General features: G+C 40.4%; 1 protein-coding gene across 3 annotated transcripts in view; it reads right to left on the reverse strand.

The window, feature by feature from the left end:
* usp37 (ubiquitin specific peptidase 37) overlaps positions 1 to 18,406 on the reverse strand; it is a 99,469-nt gene that overhangs the window by 77,843 nt on the left and 3,220 nt on the right. For 2 of the 3 annotated variants that reach the window (XM_067261998.1, XM_067262011.1), the window contains exons 2-5: positions 9,491 to 9,750; positions 4,762 to 4,915; positions 3,921 to 4,009; positions 3,718 to 3,830 (exon numbers count right to left, since the gene is read on the reverse strand). In XM_067261998.1, coding sequence (XP_067118099.1) covers positions 3,718 to 3,830; positions 3,921 to 4,009; positions 4,762 to 4,915; positions 9,491 to 9,664 — 530 coding nt within the window. In that variant the 5' untranslated portion in view covers positions 9,665 to 9,750. Of the gene's footprint in view, positions 1 to 3,717; positions 3,831 to 3,920; positions 4,010 to 4,761; positions 4,916 to 9,490; positions 9,751 to 10,533; positions 10,577 to 18,406 lie in introns of those variants that run through there. The other variant, XM_067262006.1, reaches the window with a different exon arrangement.

Below are 18,406 nucleotides of genomic sequence, written 5' to 3' on the forward strand. Positions count from 1 at the left end.
TTTTGATTCAGCCTGTCAGCTGCCTCTTGCAGGGGAAATGAGAAGACATCATATTTCATTCTACACTTCACTCGTATTTTGAGTTGTAAATGAGCAGCAAAAAAAAGATGCTTTTAAATCTATGTAATCTTTATAAATAATAAGTAGGCCCAATGCATTTTTATATAAAATATACAGACCCCTGTGCAACCGACGCAAGCAAGCACACCCTACAATTTCCCCAGAAATTGTATCCTCTCTAGTTATTATTATTATTCTTAGGACTGGGTGTCTATGGCAGGCCCTAGAAGCGCTTGGTCGAAAGTTGTGAAATTTGGCACACATTAGGGACAGTCCCCTGGTCCAATTCACAAAGTTTCATGTCCCATACTTGGGCACTCTAGCGCCACCAATGGGTCAAAGTTGGACTTGTGTTTACACACTAAACTTTTGATCCGTATGACCCATTTTCAAAAATGAGGTACCATTGGATTCCCTGGACCAAGACGAGTACAACACACCATATGGGGTCAATTTCCGGTTATATAGATTTTCCGCTATTTCCGGTTTTATCAAAAACCTTTGAAAGCCTACTCCTCCTACAATCTTTGTCAAATCTTCTTCAAAATTACCAGATATGCTCTTCAGACCAAGCCGCACAAAGGTTATGGTAGAGCATTTTGATACCCACAACCGTTTGTCCGTGACAGCCGATCAAAATCAGCAGAAAAGCCACCAAACAGGAAGTGAAGTCATCTCAGCAGTTGTTTGAGGCAGTGAAACTAAATTTGGTACGCCGACTCGGAACCTTATTCTGAGGATGTCCTCCAAAGATTGTGTCATGTGACTAAAAGGGGGCGTGGCCGGAAGCATAAAAGTGTTTTGGCTGATAACTGTTGAAGTGTTTACCTTAATAAAGTAATTTATTTGTCTGTTGATGTCTTGTGAGATATCAAGCCTGACTATTAATAACTTTTCATAAAATTCGAATGGACGTGGCCACCATTTTGGATTTCATGGAAAAGTGTAAAAACCTTTTGCACGCCCCAATTTTTGTCCAATGTTTAACAAATTTGGCAAAGATGATCTTTAGACCCAGTTTCACAAAAGCAATCAGATGAATTTTCAATTTTCAACCATCGGTTTGAAGAAAGGAGTCAATGGTTCGTTATGTCCAACGAATAGAAAGCGGAATCTCTCATCAAAGTTCCAGGCGCTCAGTGAATTTGCAGGTTGAGAGGAATAGGTTAGAGAGTGACGCGTTCACCTCAGTTTAATCCTACGAACAAGCGGGAGTGATTGTACATTGGGGGGTTTTATACTCCCCAAGGAAAGAGGTATATCCTTGTAAAGGTGAATTCCTGATTGGTCAGTTACTCCCCACCTGGGCATCATCCTGAGATCTGCCTAGAGGTGTGAAGTGGGCTTCTAGCTTTGAGTTCTGTTATTTCAACTGTCCATGGAATGCTTAAACTTCAGAATATAAGAATACAACATTCATAAATGGTTTTGTTAGTATGGTACAATCATTTTAATATCAAGATTGACTGACTTAACTTTACCTGAAGGGAAGTTATAATCAAACATCAATTAACAACGTTAAGGTGTTAATTATGTTAATTAACAAGTAAGAAAAGCACATATTATAACACATCAACTACTGTCATTGAAATAGTGTCCATGAGCCATGTAGTCCTTGAGAATATGTTTGTAAATCCACAAAAGAAAGTTATTCCTTATAAATCCTTTGTCTGATACTGAGTCCATGTGGCCTCCGTTTCTGACCCCATGCTGGGCCAGAAGCTTCTCCTCTGGGAGATAAGGACAACAGGGAAGACCCTTTCCTTGTCGGGGGTAGGAGAATGTGTGATGGTACCATGCTTTGTCTGTTGACTGTGCTACACGATCAAACAGGAACTTGGGTCGTATCTCAGCAAATCTTTGATGGATTCACACCAAACTTGGTATAGTGACTCGGAACCCTGTTCTAAGGATGTCCAAAATGTTTTCTGGGTCATATAACTGCTTGGCCACCTCATTGCTGCTTGCAGCTATATTTTAGATCTGTGGTTGGTTATACAATAGTAAAATGTGTTGAAGGTGATAGCCAAGTCAAGGAAAACGGATAATATTATGGTTTACTAGGTGACGTGAGTAAAGCGCTGTCTTCAATGCAACAGCCTAAACTTAATGTTTAAAGAAACATTCTCATTTCAGGCGCATTCAAACAATCCCCTCAGTGAAGTTTGGCTAGCAACAGCAGCTAGGCTAGCTTGCTCGTACCACAATTTACCGGGGTCAGCTTCTCCACGCAGGACTCTAGACTAAGACCAAATGGTCGCATTTGGCATTGTTACTGACAATGATCGCTTGCAGCAAACTTCTTTTGAATTAGCCTTTTACCCCTAAATACATTAAGCTTATTTACGTTTTGGGGGAATATTTTCAGTTGGCAGATGGTACTGTACTGTTTCAATCGCTATTCTATCTAATACTGCTGGTGACAACGTTGTTGCTTAGAATAGCTTGTTTCAAGGGGGTTCAGCTTGTTTCAAAGGTGGTTCTAAATGAATGAATGCAATATGAGTGGGCTAAATGCTTGAAAATATCACTAACTGTAGAAGGGAAAAATTTAAGGTCTGTGTCTAATCCCGACCGGTTTTTAGCAAAAATTCTGATAAAATGGCACTTCAAATATTGATAAAAATGATCGTATCACGTTTTCAGCTGATTTACTGATTTCACGTAAAGCTTTAACTTCTAACCTTTCGAACTAAATATTGTTAAAAAATTTAGAGTTAGGTTAAAAAGACGCTGGCGCCGGTAAATTAGCCAGAAATTGTACCCTCTCTAGTTACCATATGTAAGGGTTTGTGCACAGAGGGGATTGTCAGGAAAGAGATGGTTGCTTGAGGAAGCTCCCATTTATTAACATTTCAACAAACAAGTTGCATATTTGCATAACGTATGCAAGTGTTGTTATCAGTGTGCAAAATACGGGGGGGTCCGGGGGGGCTCAACCCCCCGATTAACCCATGAGCCCCCCTGAAAGCCTCAAAAGCAAAATTTGAAGGGGGTCTCAATTTTTTTCAAAATAAATAAATAAATATGGTCACTAAAATGTTTTTAAGCTCACCATATCCAGTATTCAGAAATCAAAATATGTATTCACAATTTTTTTGGCCAAGCGGAGCCAGCCAGTCCTGTGCGCCAAACAGAAACGTTGAGAAGTCAATGGCTAGCATGCGAAAGCTAACCAGAGTGTATCATTCACACACTTTGGGTTCACATCCAAAAAGGTGGCACTCAGAGATGAAGAGGCGCCGAATGACAATGCTGTTGCAGCTAGCACAGGTGGCCCACTCACTACCAGAACAGAGGATCCTCTCCCACCCAGTGATTCCCCAGAAGAAACGAGGCCGAGTGCTCTGAAGCCAATTGAGGTGCAGTCGCATGCAAACAGGTCAGGGGTAAAAAAAAAAGGTGAGAAGGATATGGCAAACCCCCGACCCTCTAGGGGGGTCCGGGGTCATGCTCCCCCGGAAGAAAATGTATTACATTTTAGTTAAACGCATCTTTTAACCATTTTTTTTTTTTTTGGTAAAGCATGTCGGGCTAGTAATCCGAAGGTTGCCAGTTAGATTCCCGGTCTACATAAAATATTCCGAAAACGGATATCTATTAGTAAAAAAAAACTAATAACCTGTGGTGTCTGGCCTTAACTGAAGACAAACCTACCTGTTCTCAGAGAGCCCACTACGGGCAGGGGTGGAGATGACCCTGCTGGGGCTTCCCAGAGGTTTGCGTGGTGTGGTCTCCTCCCTGTCCAAACTTTGCCTTCTGGGTGTGCTCTGAAGAGAGATCCAAAGTTGGTGTGGATGAGCACAGTGCATGCACTGCTGGTATTAGAGGCGTAACACATGACTTATGTAATTCCATACCTGTCGTTCTCCAGATGGACTAGACTCGTTTTTTAATGACCGATTCCCAAGAATACTGAAGGTGGCACTTCCATGGGATGCCTTAAGAACTACAAGTAGAAAACATGTTTATTTTCCATTGCAGTACAATTTCTTTAAATAAAATGTGGCTCTGGTAATAAAACAATATATTTCCAACAGAGGACCATTTCAGTCAAAGAGGATCTGCAAGTGTGTCTTGGCAATGGAAACCAAATCCCTAGAAATGCAACGTTTGTTTTATGGGTTAGTTTACGCTTTCTCAGTACACCTCTGCACACACTGACTGGTTGCCCTGCATTCTCTTTGGCTCTCTGTTCACATCATTATCAGTCTTCAATTGGTCTTTTTTTAATGGAAATCTTTGGGATTATTTCAGAATGAACAAAAATGAATGTTAATTTCTCAATAATTAGAGGGGAATATTCAGGAATTAACTCAAATGTATTGGTAATTAACAAACTAGCTACAGTAAATTTCAGAAAATATAGCTAGGTAGCTTCCGAGGAAGTTTGAAACTAGATAAGTATTTTGTCAATGTATAGATTTATTTTTATTGTTATTATTATTATTTTTATTAATATTAGCTTTAAGATATTTGTCTGAAGAGTGTAACTAAACCAAAGTTCACTGTGAAAGTCGTTTTTGAGTGCATTATTATATATTTATATTTGAAGCTTCTTGAGTTAATAATCAATGGGGAAATAAGCAACAGTTTTTTTTAAGGAACATTTTCCTTTGCTACCCTAGTAAGGAAAGAAAAATACAGATAACTGTGAAAACTAGCAGACACACTATTGACATCCTCTCCCTTTGCCCTTACCAGTAGATTTTCCTTGCTTGAGCTTATCAAGGTATTCTTTCACTTTCTGAGCCAGGGCTAGAGTGATGCCGTCGAGGGTGACAACACTTGAGTCCTTCAAAGTCACCATGAGTCTGCTTGGAGTGTGCACCACATTCTTTATATTATGGTTCAGCTGAGGGCGTGAAAAAAAAGATAAAAAGTGGTGAAATTGTTTAAAATGAGTACAAAGACAATTATTTACATGTTATGTTAATGATACATTGCTTATCACAAAAATATAGGAGTAATATGGAATCGGGACTCCAGGCTGTGAGAGGTTTCACTTGATTGCAGCTGAGATGTATGCTTCAGTTGGTTTTTTACTCATTCAAAACACACCAGCATGAAATAATATATCTCACCAGGTTCTGAAATCAGAACATTGTAATTATGTTCCAAATGATGTTCAGTTGATAGAAGCAAAACAAAATAAAAAGGTACAGGGGGGTATTCCAGAGAGCGGGTTTAACAAACTTTGAGCCAAAATCTGAACTCTGAGTTGATTTACACTAAAATGTGAAACTCTGACTTTTAGGTTCCAGAACAGCTGATTTGAATTAGTTAAATCAACTTGGAGTATGTCCACTGAGTTAAGTGCTTGAATGAGGTCCATTAAAAGCTAACATCAATGGAACTCCAATACTAGGTTCCACCATGGCACCCGGCAACAAAAAAAACTTCCTCCTACTTCACCCCACTTCAAGTGTTTATTGTGAATCTGAGCACATATTCCAGAAAAAAGCAAGACGTCTGCAGCAGCGTAGAAGACAATTGGCGTGGGAGACAATTGGTGGCCGAGTCAATGCATACATTTGAATGCAGTAGCCTAGTCCATACATTGAACATTTAACCACACTGTCCGTATATATTACATGTGAAAAAGTGATGGAATGTAATTGAATAAAATATCATGTTCACATGGGTGCATCCCACAGGCAAAAAGTGCACTTGGCAGCAGCTTAAAATGAAATATTAAAACATTCTACTAACAGGTAAGGCATATTTTGCTTAGGCCTATAAGCTTGTGATTGTGGCCTGTCAGGTTGGTTTTAATTATATTTCACATGATACAAAGTAAATATCAGCCTATTTCAACTTGTAGTAGCAGTAGCCCTCAACAGAATGCTTTTCATCACAGGATGATGATGAAGAGACGTTGACTGCTGCTGCAGAGAGGGATGCAGAGAGGCCTACATGGATAGTAGCCAGTGTTTCCTCTACATGCATTTTGCAGTGTTGGCCCGCCGCTATGAAATATCACAAAGTCGCAAGAATATTAATCTGCGGAGCTGTCCGCTCCACAAAACTCAAACAAACTGTCTTCTACTGCTCTCTCTCCGATTGGAGGATGAGCAACTGAACAGTGACAGGACGTCAAATCACTCACAAAGTCATGACAACTGAAAAAACAGCGAGAGTACAGCGGAGCACTTTCTCCTCTACGCTCAGCCTGGCAGTGACAAATGGGGCACAGGATAGATCCTCCAGACAGCGTAAGAGAAAACGTATATTAAACTAGCTAGCTAACGTTAAGTTATTATTTTAGTTTATTAATATTTGAAATGTAATGTTTGATGTTGATGGCCAACTAATTATTATTAATTAATTAATTAATCATGAAATAATGTTCCAGCTAGTCTAGTGACTAACTAGAACTAGACTGTACTCAAGCTATCTACACTAGCAAACACAGTGAACATGTTTTCACTAAAGAAAATAAATTCCAGCGTTTACTTAAGCTAGGTATGTGAAAAATAAAATATTCTTGATTGTATTTGATGGCCAAGCCGCGAAGCGGCGAAGCCACTTAAGTGTTTCTACCTTTTCTTATTATTATTAATCATCTTCCTCTCCCATTGGAGTCTATGGCAGCTCCTAGAACCGTATGGTCACTTTTTGTGAAATTTGGCACACATTAAGGAAAGGTCCCTCTTTATTTTCACCAAGTTTCATGTCTCCCATTCGAGCACTCTAGCGCCACCAATGGGTCAAAGTTGGACTTGTGTTTACACACGTAACTTTTGAACCGTATGACCGGTTTTCAAAAATGAGGTACCGTTGGATTCCCTGGATCAAGACGAGTTCAGTCGATTTCCGGTTATGTAAATTCATAAAATGTATTTATTAATAAAAAATAAATACAAATTTTGAATTTTAAGAAAAAAAAAAAAATTTGCTTCTCCTCCTTCAATTTTTGTCAAATCTTGCCCAGAATTGGCACACATCATCGTCACAGCAACCCTCACTAAAAATTTGAAAGGATTTTTCCCGTGTGTGACACATGATAACTTGTGATAACAGCCGAATTGATGCGGCCGCCATTTTGAATTACTGAAAAAATGTTTTTTCTTTACTCCTCCTACAAATGTTTTCCAATCTTCACCACATTTGGCAGAGATCATCTTCAGACCAAGCCTCACAAAAGCCATCATATCTTTTTTGGATTTTCAAAACCGTTTGCCCGGTACGGCCAATCAAAATGTGCCGTTAAGCCAGCAAACAGGAAGTTGGGTCGTATCTCAGCAAATCTTTGATGGATTCACACCAACCTTGTTGTGTGTACTCGTAACCCTCTTCTGAGGATGTCTAACATGTTTTATGGGTCATTTGACTGCTTGGCCACCTCATTGCTGCTTGCAGCTATATTTTCAGATGAGTTTGTTAGCAAAAAGGTTTCCTTCCAGAAGAGAAAGATGCCTGATTGCTTCAATGAGTAAGATAGCACTAGCACATTATGATACAGATAGCGAGGGGGTCTTATTTATGCCCCAACATTTTGAAGAAAAAGAAAAGGCTGTGGAATTGAATGCCATCTAATGAAACTGAGTAGTAAGGAAAATAGGGAAATTCGGTTTCTTAATTTAGAAGCGAATTCGCTTCTACAACCGATATTCAGCTGCTTTCAGGGCTGGCTAGCGAACAGAACGACAATATAAAGTGGATATACTTTCAGTATAGATCAGTGAATTTGGTTACGTAAATTAATGTGTTTACTGATGTCAAAACAGCCAGCACATTGCAAATGTGCAAGTTCTGTATCGTGAATTAGGCCTGAAATTATGACAACTGGCTCAACCATTGTGCATGTATTGATTATTGTTATGAACTAAATGTTTAGATGTTTGTGGTGGTAAGACAATTTAACAGAGAACCAAGATAGTACATTTTGATCAACATAACATAAGCAATTTATAACGTAGGAAACACCAGACAAATGAATCATTTGCATGAATGTAGACTACCACAGCATTGGCAATTTGACTAGAATAGAAGTGGAGGTTGAACAAGTATTGCAGGAGATGAGAGAATTTCAATTGTGATCTGAGAAATATAGGTACCAAAACCCGAGAAGAACTGTCATCACCAACATCATCACGGGCACTGTACTAGTGTTGCACGGTATACCGGTACCGTACTGAGGTACTGGCTTTTTAGGAACGGTACGATACTGGCATTGAGAAAAAAACTGTACTTTTCTGCGCCGAAACAGGCAATTGAACCACAGCAATAAAATATGTTGGCTACTGTGTCTTCAAGAAAAGCGGACCTGCGTGTGATGTCAAGCGCATGCTCTGCTCCAGGCGGCCGGTGTTAGGCCTAATTTAACATGCTTGTCGTGTTTTTTTTGTTTTTTTTCCATTGGAATTTGGATGGGTAGTTAACAACACATTCTTCTGTGGTGTGATGAACTTAAAACTCATTTTCAGTTCTGCTTTACAGCCACTTTAAGGTTACCTATATAATTAATAATAAAATATATATTGCTCAATCGTTAGTCAGATATACGCTAATTGTAGCTTTCGTTGTTTCAGAGTCTGTAACACAGTTAATGCATGGCTCTCAAGTCTCAAGCATTTCAACCAGTTCTTACACACTCCTTGTATTTGTCACGGTGAGAAGGGATAACTTTTCTTGCTATATACAATTAATTTAAATGTTGGTATTGTGACAAAACTACACTGTACCCTATCTATAATTCCAGGAATCTGTGTGTGTAACCAATTGTATCACAGGCACTATGGACTATCTATAGTTCAAGGAATCTGTATTTGTGTGATTCACTGACATATTAATCACTGACTGCATCACAGGCACTGTGCACTAGTAATGTTAATTGAAGGAACAATATATAAATACTCATTGTTGGATTTATATTTGTAGGCAATAAAGAACAAATTAAATTTCAATGATTTGTCTTTATTTCAGTGCCAAAAAGCATTTGGTCGGTTCTGAGTGCATGTCCACGGTGTGTAACATTAGCAATGTAAGGGCTGAGAATGTTGCTAAAATAAATTATGGAATGTGATGGAAAACGGTAACGTTCACTTAGGTATTCCATCAGGGAAGAACATCTAAATCACTGTCTTATAATCCTCTCCTGACGTAAGGCTAAGCTAATATAATTTTGTTGGAGATCGGTCAGCTGAACCAGGAAAGAACACCCCATTTCTGTCAACTATATCAGGCTCAGAAAGTGGGAGGGGAAAGGTAGAAATGCAGTTTGTTAAGGAAAACCTGCCAGCGAGCAGGTTCGGTCACATTACCATGCAACTCAGTTACCATACCACAGTTTGCGTTACCTCTCTATCTGGAACGGAAAACCCTCATCTCAGGGTTAACCAACTCAAGGTTCTCACTAAACCCTCTTTCTGGAATACTCCCCTTATCCCTTAAAAATCTGTATAAAAAGAGAAAGACTTAGTATTACCTGAAAAGTTTTAGGTGCACCACCACTGATGAATCTGATGCAGAGATTGACTTTGTTATCCTTCTCAATGATCTCAAATGTGCCCTCTTTCCACCGGGTGGTCCCAAGGTCTATGCTATTGAAGCGGATTCTAACAGCCCCGCTGCTGGAAAGCTTCAGCATTGTGGCTGCCATTGGCGTGTTGAGACAGAGTGCTGTGAGCAGGCGATTCTCTCTGCTCCTCGGGTTGGAGACCAAGACTCACAAGCTCCAACCTAGACCTGCAAATAACACAAATGTATAACAATGCACTATCCGTTTGTCACTTTGGATAAAACTGTCTGCTAAATGAATATGTAAATACTCAAAATGTATCTATTGTCTTATGAAGAAGAGGAGACAAAGTAATTCACCAGAGATGCAGTGTTAAGCGGAGCCACACATGCTAGAAGTGATATCAAATGAATGAACACAAATGAGTGAGCGAGTATAATAATCATAATCAATGCCTGAAAGTTACTTTAAATACCTTAGAAATCACCTTGAACCACAAACAACCATTACAACACTGCTGCCTTCAAAAACTCATCATCTTGCAGTATTCCGTCACACCTCACCTTACCCTAAGGTCCATTAACTATTTCTAAATCCTACTCCATCATAAACTGTCTGACAATGATCATGGCCATGACCCCTACAGGGTCTAACGATGCAAACAGTTGAGAGGGGTTGTAGCCAATTCAGTATTCTGTACACAAAATACTAGGGTGCGTTTAAGCTGTGTACCATTATGTGTACAGGGTTTCCAGCAGCACTTTTCAGTTAAGGCTAAGCAACACACGCCTGCCGCCTTAACTACGTCAACGTTTATTTTATTTTATTAATATTTATTTTTTATAGCGATATCCGTCGTTGTCCCGTTTTCTCCCTTCCATTCTAAAGTGACTAACGCCAGTCTCCCTTATCTGCAAACCCCACCCTACCACCTTAACTAACATTTTCTGCGGGAAACCCTGGTGTACCTTCCAGTCCGGACCACTTGCTCTGTGTACTATTGTGTGTACCTTCCGGCCCGGACCAGTTACTCCATGGTCCATTTCATTGTCCTTGTGGTCCAGACCAACTGCTGTGTTTTGTTGCATGGTCCGGACCGTGAATGGTTTGTGGTTTTAATCCTATCCGTGTTGGCAGTGCTGTTAGCCAAACAAATGTCAGAGAACATAAACCTTTGTCTATTAAATATACTCCATTATCGATTATTCTTATTTTGTTGTGGTCAAAATAAGCAGTGGTCCTTGTGGTTAGTGAGTGGTTGATATCGGTATCAATTATGCATACGTGTTTCTTATATACTAGTGTAATTGGACCAATACGCTGTTCCTATTGGTCTAGAAGACGTTCTCAAAAGTTAATAAATCCGTTTATATACCTCCTGAAAGTTCGCAGAGGTAAATAAACGTTTTTACGGACCTAGCAACAAGGGGTTGCCTTGGAGATGTAGCCATTGACCTTAACAACGTGCCATATGCTCGGCAACAAAGTAGCCTAAATTGCATCAAAAAAACCTAAAACAACCAAATATGTTTTTTGCACAGGTCTGCAAACGCCCCACAATCGCTTCCCGTTTTAAAGAAGTATCTGAAGCAGACAAAGAAGTTTACAAAGGCGTTTGCAGACCTGTCGAGGTGTAAACATTTGCAGTTTATTGTTACACTGTTTATTGCACAGTTGCTCCGTCATGTGTGCCTTGTGGCCCGGACCACTGGTAGGGGGCGATGAAACTGGTGGTCCGAGCATGTACCGTCCCATGCATATGCTCAGTATTCAATCGCCTGTAACAGGCCAGGGGTCTCATTTATAAAACTGTGCGTAGTATTCTTACTAAAGGTGTACGTATGCCCAAAAGCCTAAAATGGCGTACGCCCCAAAAAAAACAGATTTATAAAACCGTGCGTATGCAACAATGGAGTGAAAAAAACGTGTGAGGAAAACAAAATATATAAACATTGCCAATTCCCACTGTCTCCAAAATGTGCGTAGGCCTGCGCATGGGTCAGAGTTTGCGTGGAGGACCGCACATTCTCCCGTCAACTGTTCAGTGTTCCATCGCCTGTAGGGATGGGGATCGTTAATTTTTATCGATACATTTCTGGGGTGAACTTGAGCTAACCACCATCTAAATGAATGAATTTGGCAAATGTTAAACATATGGTAACACCCACACAACCCACGCCACACTTTATGTAAACAAGATTACTGAACAACATTTATAACAATAAGTAAAACAGATGTCAAATAGAACAAGGGAATGTGTTGCTCTCAGGTGGAGGCTGGATAAAAGGAGCACATATTTGCACAATGGATCCTGGCTCTGGCTAAATCTACAATTGTCCACTACAGATGTACTATCCACAACCTGAATGAGTAAATAGTATAAATGACTGTGATTGGTTGGTTGACAAAAAGTGACATTGACGTCATTGTTCAAGACTTCATGAAAAGTTTAACACGTTTCAACAAAAAGGCACCTGATCTAGCTAAATGACCAGCTAACCAAACCTTCCTTGTCTCATCCCTATTTTGTTCTGTCTCTGTTATTGTTTAACAAGATGCTTAAGCAGCCCACAGAGCCATGCTCCCGGTGACGTTATGTGAATATTTGTTTTGAATGATCAGCAGCGGGGCGGGGGAGGCTAGTCTTTACTCACACACTGACTATGCTCGTAAACTCACGTATGCATCAAATTTTAGGTGCACAGGCGAGTGAAATAGTTGCACTGTAGAGCCCTGGCTCTTATTATTGAGGCTTATTATTGTCAACGATGGATACTTGCTACGAAGTTGGGGTGCGCTGACTGCGCTCACCATGCAAACTTGGGATGAGGAGGAAGATTGTCCGGCAGCTGGAGTTGGCACCGTTGCTTCTCGAAGACAGTCGAATGCATTTTACCTTTAGCTGATGCACAACGTTGAGGTGCTTATTCATTGCAGTAGTGTTCCCCCTCCCCTTACAAGAAATGATCTTCGAACATATATTACACGTCGCTTCGTACTTATCTTTAGCTTTATTAAAATGTAGCCAAGCCTTTGACCGCTTAGTACGTTCAGCCATCGTAGCTAGCAACAAAATCAGAAATAAAGCGAAGTAGGGCGTGAGCCAATTAAATTCTTCTTTAAGTTTAAAGGCGGTTGGCAGGCCATTCAATTGAATTTCGTAATTTTATTAGACAATTGATGTACGTTTGTGCACCAGTGATTTGATTTCAATGACATAACTTCTCTCTCGAGACATAAGTTACCTTATATTAGCCTAACTAGTCTCAATAGCGGTATCGATAAGCTCGGACCTTATTGATTTTTGGGTTTTGAGAAATTTGGAACCGGGTCCTTAAAGAACCGGGTATCGATCCCCATCCCTAATCGCCTGTACAGCCTGTATGGGCCCAGCTGTTCAATGTGCCATTGCCATTGAATCTTTTAGGATTTTATGAATCTTATGAATGTTATTTATGAATAACATTCTCAGTAGCCTAAGCCGTTTCATCAAGACCTATGATAGACTAGTTTCATCTGGGTCTCATTTACCTGACATCTTTCGTCGCAATTCGCATACGTGCCAGAGCAACATGGCTCAGGGTGTTTGTGAGATCGTGCTTAAAAACGCTCCAAGCGTTTTAAAAGCTGAGATATGCAACTTCATTTCGGATTTTACCAACAGGCTGGGGAGCATGAACTGTATAAATCGCATGCGATATGCAAAGCCTGTCACACCAAAATTAAATACGTTGGGAACACTACCAACTTAAGGAATCACATTAGCCGTTTCCATCCTGAGTTGCTAGCAACAACACCTGCAGCGGAAAATGCAAACTCTGGGCCAGCATCTCCGAGGATTGATGCGACTGTTTTCAATACTGCTAGCTAATAATTCTGTCTGCTGTGTTCAGACTTTGTTAAATAAAAATGATTGTTTATATCTTCTACTTTATGGTAGGGTTGCACGATATTGACAAAATGTGATATTGCGATATTGAGCATGAATATTGTTATATCGATATTCATTTTGATATTCTTAAACGTATGTGTGGCGGTCTGCAAGAACCTGTCGGATGTCGCGGGCGCTCGTTGGCTATAAGGCCAAAAAGATCGACAATCAGTTCTGTCAAAATTACGATTTTTTATGTTTTGTATAGTTAACACCCTAAACTTAATTGTAATGTACAAAAGTTATAAACAGTTAATTAACGGTTTTTGGACATGTTAGCTAGCAAGATTTTCAAGCCATGTCAAATCAAATGCTCAGTTTGATTTGACCAATTTTTTTTAAACGTAAGCTAATAACATGTGTGTTGCACTTAACTAAAGCTAGCTAGCTACCGTTTTGGAAAAATAACTTGCGCTGTGGGGGCCGTCGGAAATATTTAGTACTCACGCATCTAAAGGTTAAATCTTAAAAGAAAACTAGAGGGTACAATTTCTGGGCAAATTGTAGCGTGTGCTCGCTTGCGTCGGTTGCGTCCCCTGAAGTTTTTTCCCCATCTAGTGATATTTTCAAGCATTTAGCCTACTCAAGAACCCCCTTTGAAACAAGCGAACCCCCTTTGAAACAAGCTACTGTAACAACGTTGTCACCGGCAGTATTTCAGATGGAATCGCGATTCAAACAGTACTTTCTGCTAACTGAAAATATGCCCCCAAAAACGTAAATCAGCTTTACATCTATTTAGGGAGAAATGGCTAATTCAAAAGAAGTTTGCTACGAGCAAGCTAGTTGCGGTGGCTAGCCAAACTTCACTGAGTGAGGGGATTGTTTGAAAGCGCCGGAAATGAGAATGTTTCTTTTGACATAAAGTTTAGGCTGTGGCACTGAAGCCAGCGACGCACCACACAAGCTTGAGTTTAAACTTTACATACATTCTTTAATGTGACATTACTTACTGTACATGCAAGTCTTGATTTGCTTAAATGTACATGTATGATGCTGCTAGTAGTAGTACACCACGGCACGATACAATACTCGCTGTGCAACAGCACATCAATCCATGTGTTTTTGCTAACGTGTGCTGACGTGGTGACGTAGCTAGCACTGAGTACCCTTCGTTGACTAAAGGCACTTTTTGGCCACAAAAACGTTGTAACCTCCTAAACTGTGCAACGGAACGTAAATAAAAATACCAGCAACGCAATAGAGACCAAGACAAACATTTTGACACAGACGTTGTCTATGTAGTCCAAATATTGACTGATCCTTAGGGGGGCGAAAATAAACAATAAATATATATGTGAGAGAACATTCATTCCATTAGCAGTCCATTTAATTTATGTGATGCAGCAGGAAGTTGCGGATAAATGGTAGCCTACGTACGCTCACTGAAATATACTGACTTAGCACCTCAAGTGGAGTAGCTAATGTTAACCACGGAAAATGAGTCTTATTGCCGAAAACAGTGGCAGCGATAGCCATGGCGAGGGAGCAACTTCCAATGAAGAAATTATTGATAAAAAGGGTTCGTCTTCTTCAGTTATTTGGATGTGGTTTGGCTTTTTGAAATCCGCCAAAGAGGGGAGCAATGATCGGTGCAAATTGTGTAGTAAACAAACAGGTGGCTACCAAGTCTGGTAATACGACAAACCTTTTTTACCACCTAAAGCAAAATCACTCGTTGGAACATGCAGAAAGTGTGAGTTTGCGCCAAGGTAGGCTATTGATAAAAAGCAAGTTTAAAAAAATCTTATGTTACTTGACCCCAGGTACGTGCTCCCTGGCCGCAAACATTTCTCTCACACCGCGCTGCCTAAACTTTATGCCGAGTATAGGGAAAAAGTTGAGGAAGAGACTTATTTTGCTACTACTACGGATCTGTGGTCTATCGTCTTCATTATCGTTATCGAATGGAAATATAAATATCTATCGTGATCATTTTTTACCCATATCGCCCAGCCCTAGTCGCCACCACTCGACATACTCGTCCTTAGTGCTGCTAGCTAGCCTGACACCAGAGCTTCAGATTAGATGTCCCGAAAGAACACGAGTATCTAACAGTAGTTTTGCATTACATTAATTAATTTGCACGCAAGTTTAATATATTTTTATACAGTGTATTCTCCGTGTAATTTCATGCACCGAACCGTGATGCCCGTACCATACGTTTCGGTACGAATACATGTACCGTTCCACCCCTATTAGCTACTGTGGTGAACCTGGCTTGTTTTGCAGTGGTTTACACAGTCTCGCTAAACAGATGATCGGAGTGTTGTCATGGGCTCATATAAACACTCATTGCTATGTTTTACAACCGGAGGATTGACCGGAAGACCAAAAACCGTTGCGTCATAATAATTTAAAAAAAACTATGTCCCTGACTTGTTTTGAACTTACAACCCTTCACCTACCAGTACAACATCTCATCCAATTGAGCCATTCCCAGACATGGATTATGCAAAGTTCAGTAACTGGATAAAAAAAGTAAGTTGTTTCTCCCGTGTCAAGCATTGTTAGATTAGGCCTCAGTTTAAACAGCTGTAATTCAATCATATTTTGACATACCAAGATGAAATTGTTTATGGTACTTCAGAATGATGTCATCTTGAACCCTATTGGGTTTGAAAAACCATCAGTCAAAATTATATTTGATTTATTGACACAAAGATACTGAGGCAACGTGGACATGTACATAAATACACCCCTTTCAGCCATTTTGTATTGTATTCCTAATCACCCTATAGGAAGACATGTATTCCACACATGTATACCACACATGTATACCAAGTTTGAAGACAGTTGGACTTACGGATCTGGAGGAGAGCAGTTTTGTAGGTTAACCAAAATTTTCACTGTACAGCAACATCTATCATAGCGTTATCATATTTATATATATATATCATATTTTTTATAGCGATATCCGCCGTGTTATAGGGCTGGGCGATATGGCCTAAAATGTTTATCACGGTATAATTCGTATCACTGACGGTATCGGTATATATCACGATATATTAGTTATGTCATGACAATGCAATCCGCACTGCAGCAGGTAATCTACCGCACTCGGACGGATTTCCATTGGGTAACTCCGGTGTCACATGAGTTTTGCAAATTTTGCAGTGCTTAATTGCCACGGAAGAGCGACTTCTCAGTAGCCTACGCGTTCAACAGTAGCCTACGTTTATGGTATCGCAAGAAAACGAAAATATTTGTAGTGAGTTAGCTCTACCTATAAACAATTATTACATGGCTGAATACTCAATTCTGTTGGCTTACAATAAACATTTCACAATTCTAACCAACTTGGCATTGGATTTGTCAAACGCATTCTGGTAGATTCATTTTCGTGCACATGCACGGCTTTTAGGTGGTGAAAAAGATTGCTAGTGTTTCCACCTTTGGCTAGCACAATTCGACGACAACTTACAGAGCAGTGTTTGTTGGTCGATGTCGGATAACTTGAAACCACACCATTTCCAAACGACAGAAGAGGCCCCCTTTTTTACCAATTCGTCCGGCAAATCAACCCCACTGGCTTTATTTTCAGACATCATTAACGCTTGCTTGCACTTGCCAACAAAAGCAGTTTACTCATATGAATGTTTGCTTCCTCGGAGTTGCGCTAGCTTGTTTGTTGACTTTCATTTGCTGGGACAATCCGTGCAGCGCATGCTGAATGTTTTTATTTTGTAAAAGATACAAATTTGAACTGGCCCGCTAGGCAGTATCACTTATATTTTATACCAAACAGAAACACTTAATATTTAATACATTTATTAATATATTGTGATATCCATGATATGGCAAAATCCATATCATGGCACAACGCAATACCGGGATTCACGTTCATACCGGTATACCGCCCACCCCTACAGTGTTACTCTGTCCTATTTTCTCCCTTCCATTCCACTCCCTTTTCTGCAGAACGCATTAGTCTATCCTCGCATTAATCTATCGCACGAAGTAGACACCCCCCCTCCCCCCGGTCTGACGGCAAACCCCACCCTACCACCTTAAAATTTTCTGCGGGAAACCCTGTATGCCAAGGTTCAAGCATTTTGGAGAAATGGGGCACAGGGGAAATCACGTACATTTACATTTAGTCATTTAGCAGACGCTCTTATCCAGAGCGACTTACAGTAAGTACAGGGACATTCCACCGAGGCAAGTAGGGTGAAGTGCCTTGCCCAAGGACACAGCGTCAGTTTGCATGACCGGGAATCGAACTGGCAAACTTCGGATTACTAGCCCGATTCCCTCACCGCTCAGCCACCTGACTCCCTACGTAGACTTTGGGCGTGGCTTATAGCGCCACCTATGGGCGTTCGTGGGCCATTAGCGGTCTGGGGGTTGTGAGTGACCTTTTGTATCATTGGGCCAAATTTGAAAAAATCGGGTCAAGGACAGTTTGAGCTATTGAACCATTTCATGGAGAAATCCCTAAATCGGAGGAACCCTAATAATAGGAATACTAACAAAAACAATACATTTACATTCCATTTAGTCATTTAGCAGACACCCTTATCCAGAGCGACTTACAGTAAGTACAGGGACATAATAATAATAATAATAATAAGAAGAAGAATTAGGGATGTCACGAGAACCGATACTACCGACACCTTACGGTTCTAAAAACACCAACGATGCCCATTTTTTGAGGCACCGTAGGCAACGATGCCAGTGTTAGCAACAATGCCAGTATTGGCAGCATCGGTGCTGCGCCTCTTCCGGAACTGATGTGAGTTCTGATTCATATTAAGAACATCCAAAGAATGAACGTTTTCAGTTTTTTTTTATCTGGGAGTCAGGTGGCTGAGCGGTGAGGGAATCGGGCTAGTAATCCGAAGGTTGCCAGTTCGATTCCCGGTCATGCCAACTGATGTTGTGTCCTTGGGCAAGGCACTTCACCCTACTTGCCTCGGGGGAATGTCCCTGTACTTACTGTAAGTCGCTCT

This window comes from Osmerus mordax, chromosome 2, assembly GCF_038355195.1.
Source record: "Osmerus mordax isolate fOsmMor3 chromosome 2, fOsmMor3.pri, whole genome shotgun sequence".
Taxonomy (NCBI): domain Eukaryota; kingdom Metazoa; phylum Chordata; class Actinopteri; order Osmeriformes; family Osmeridae; genus Osmerus; species Osmerus mordax.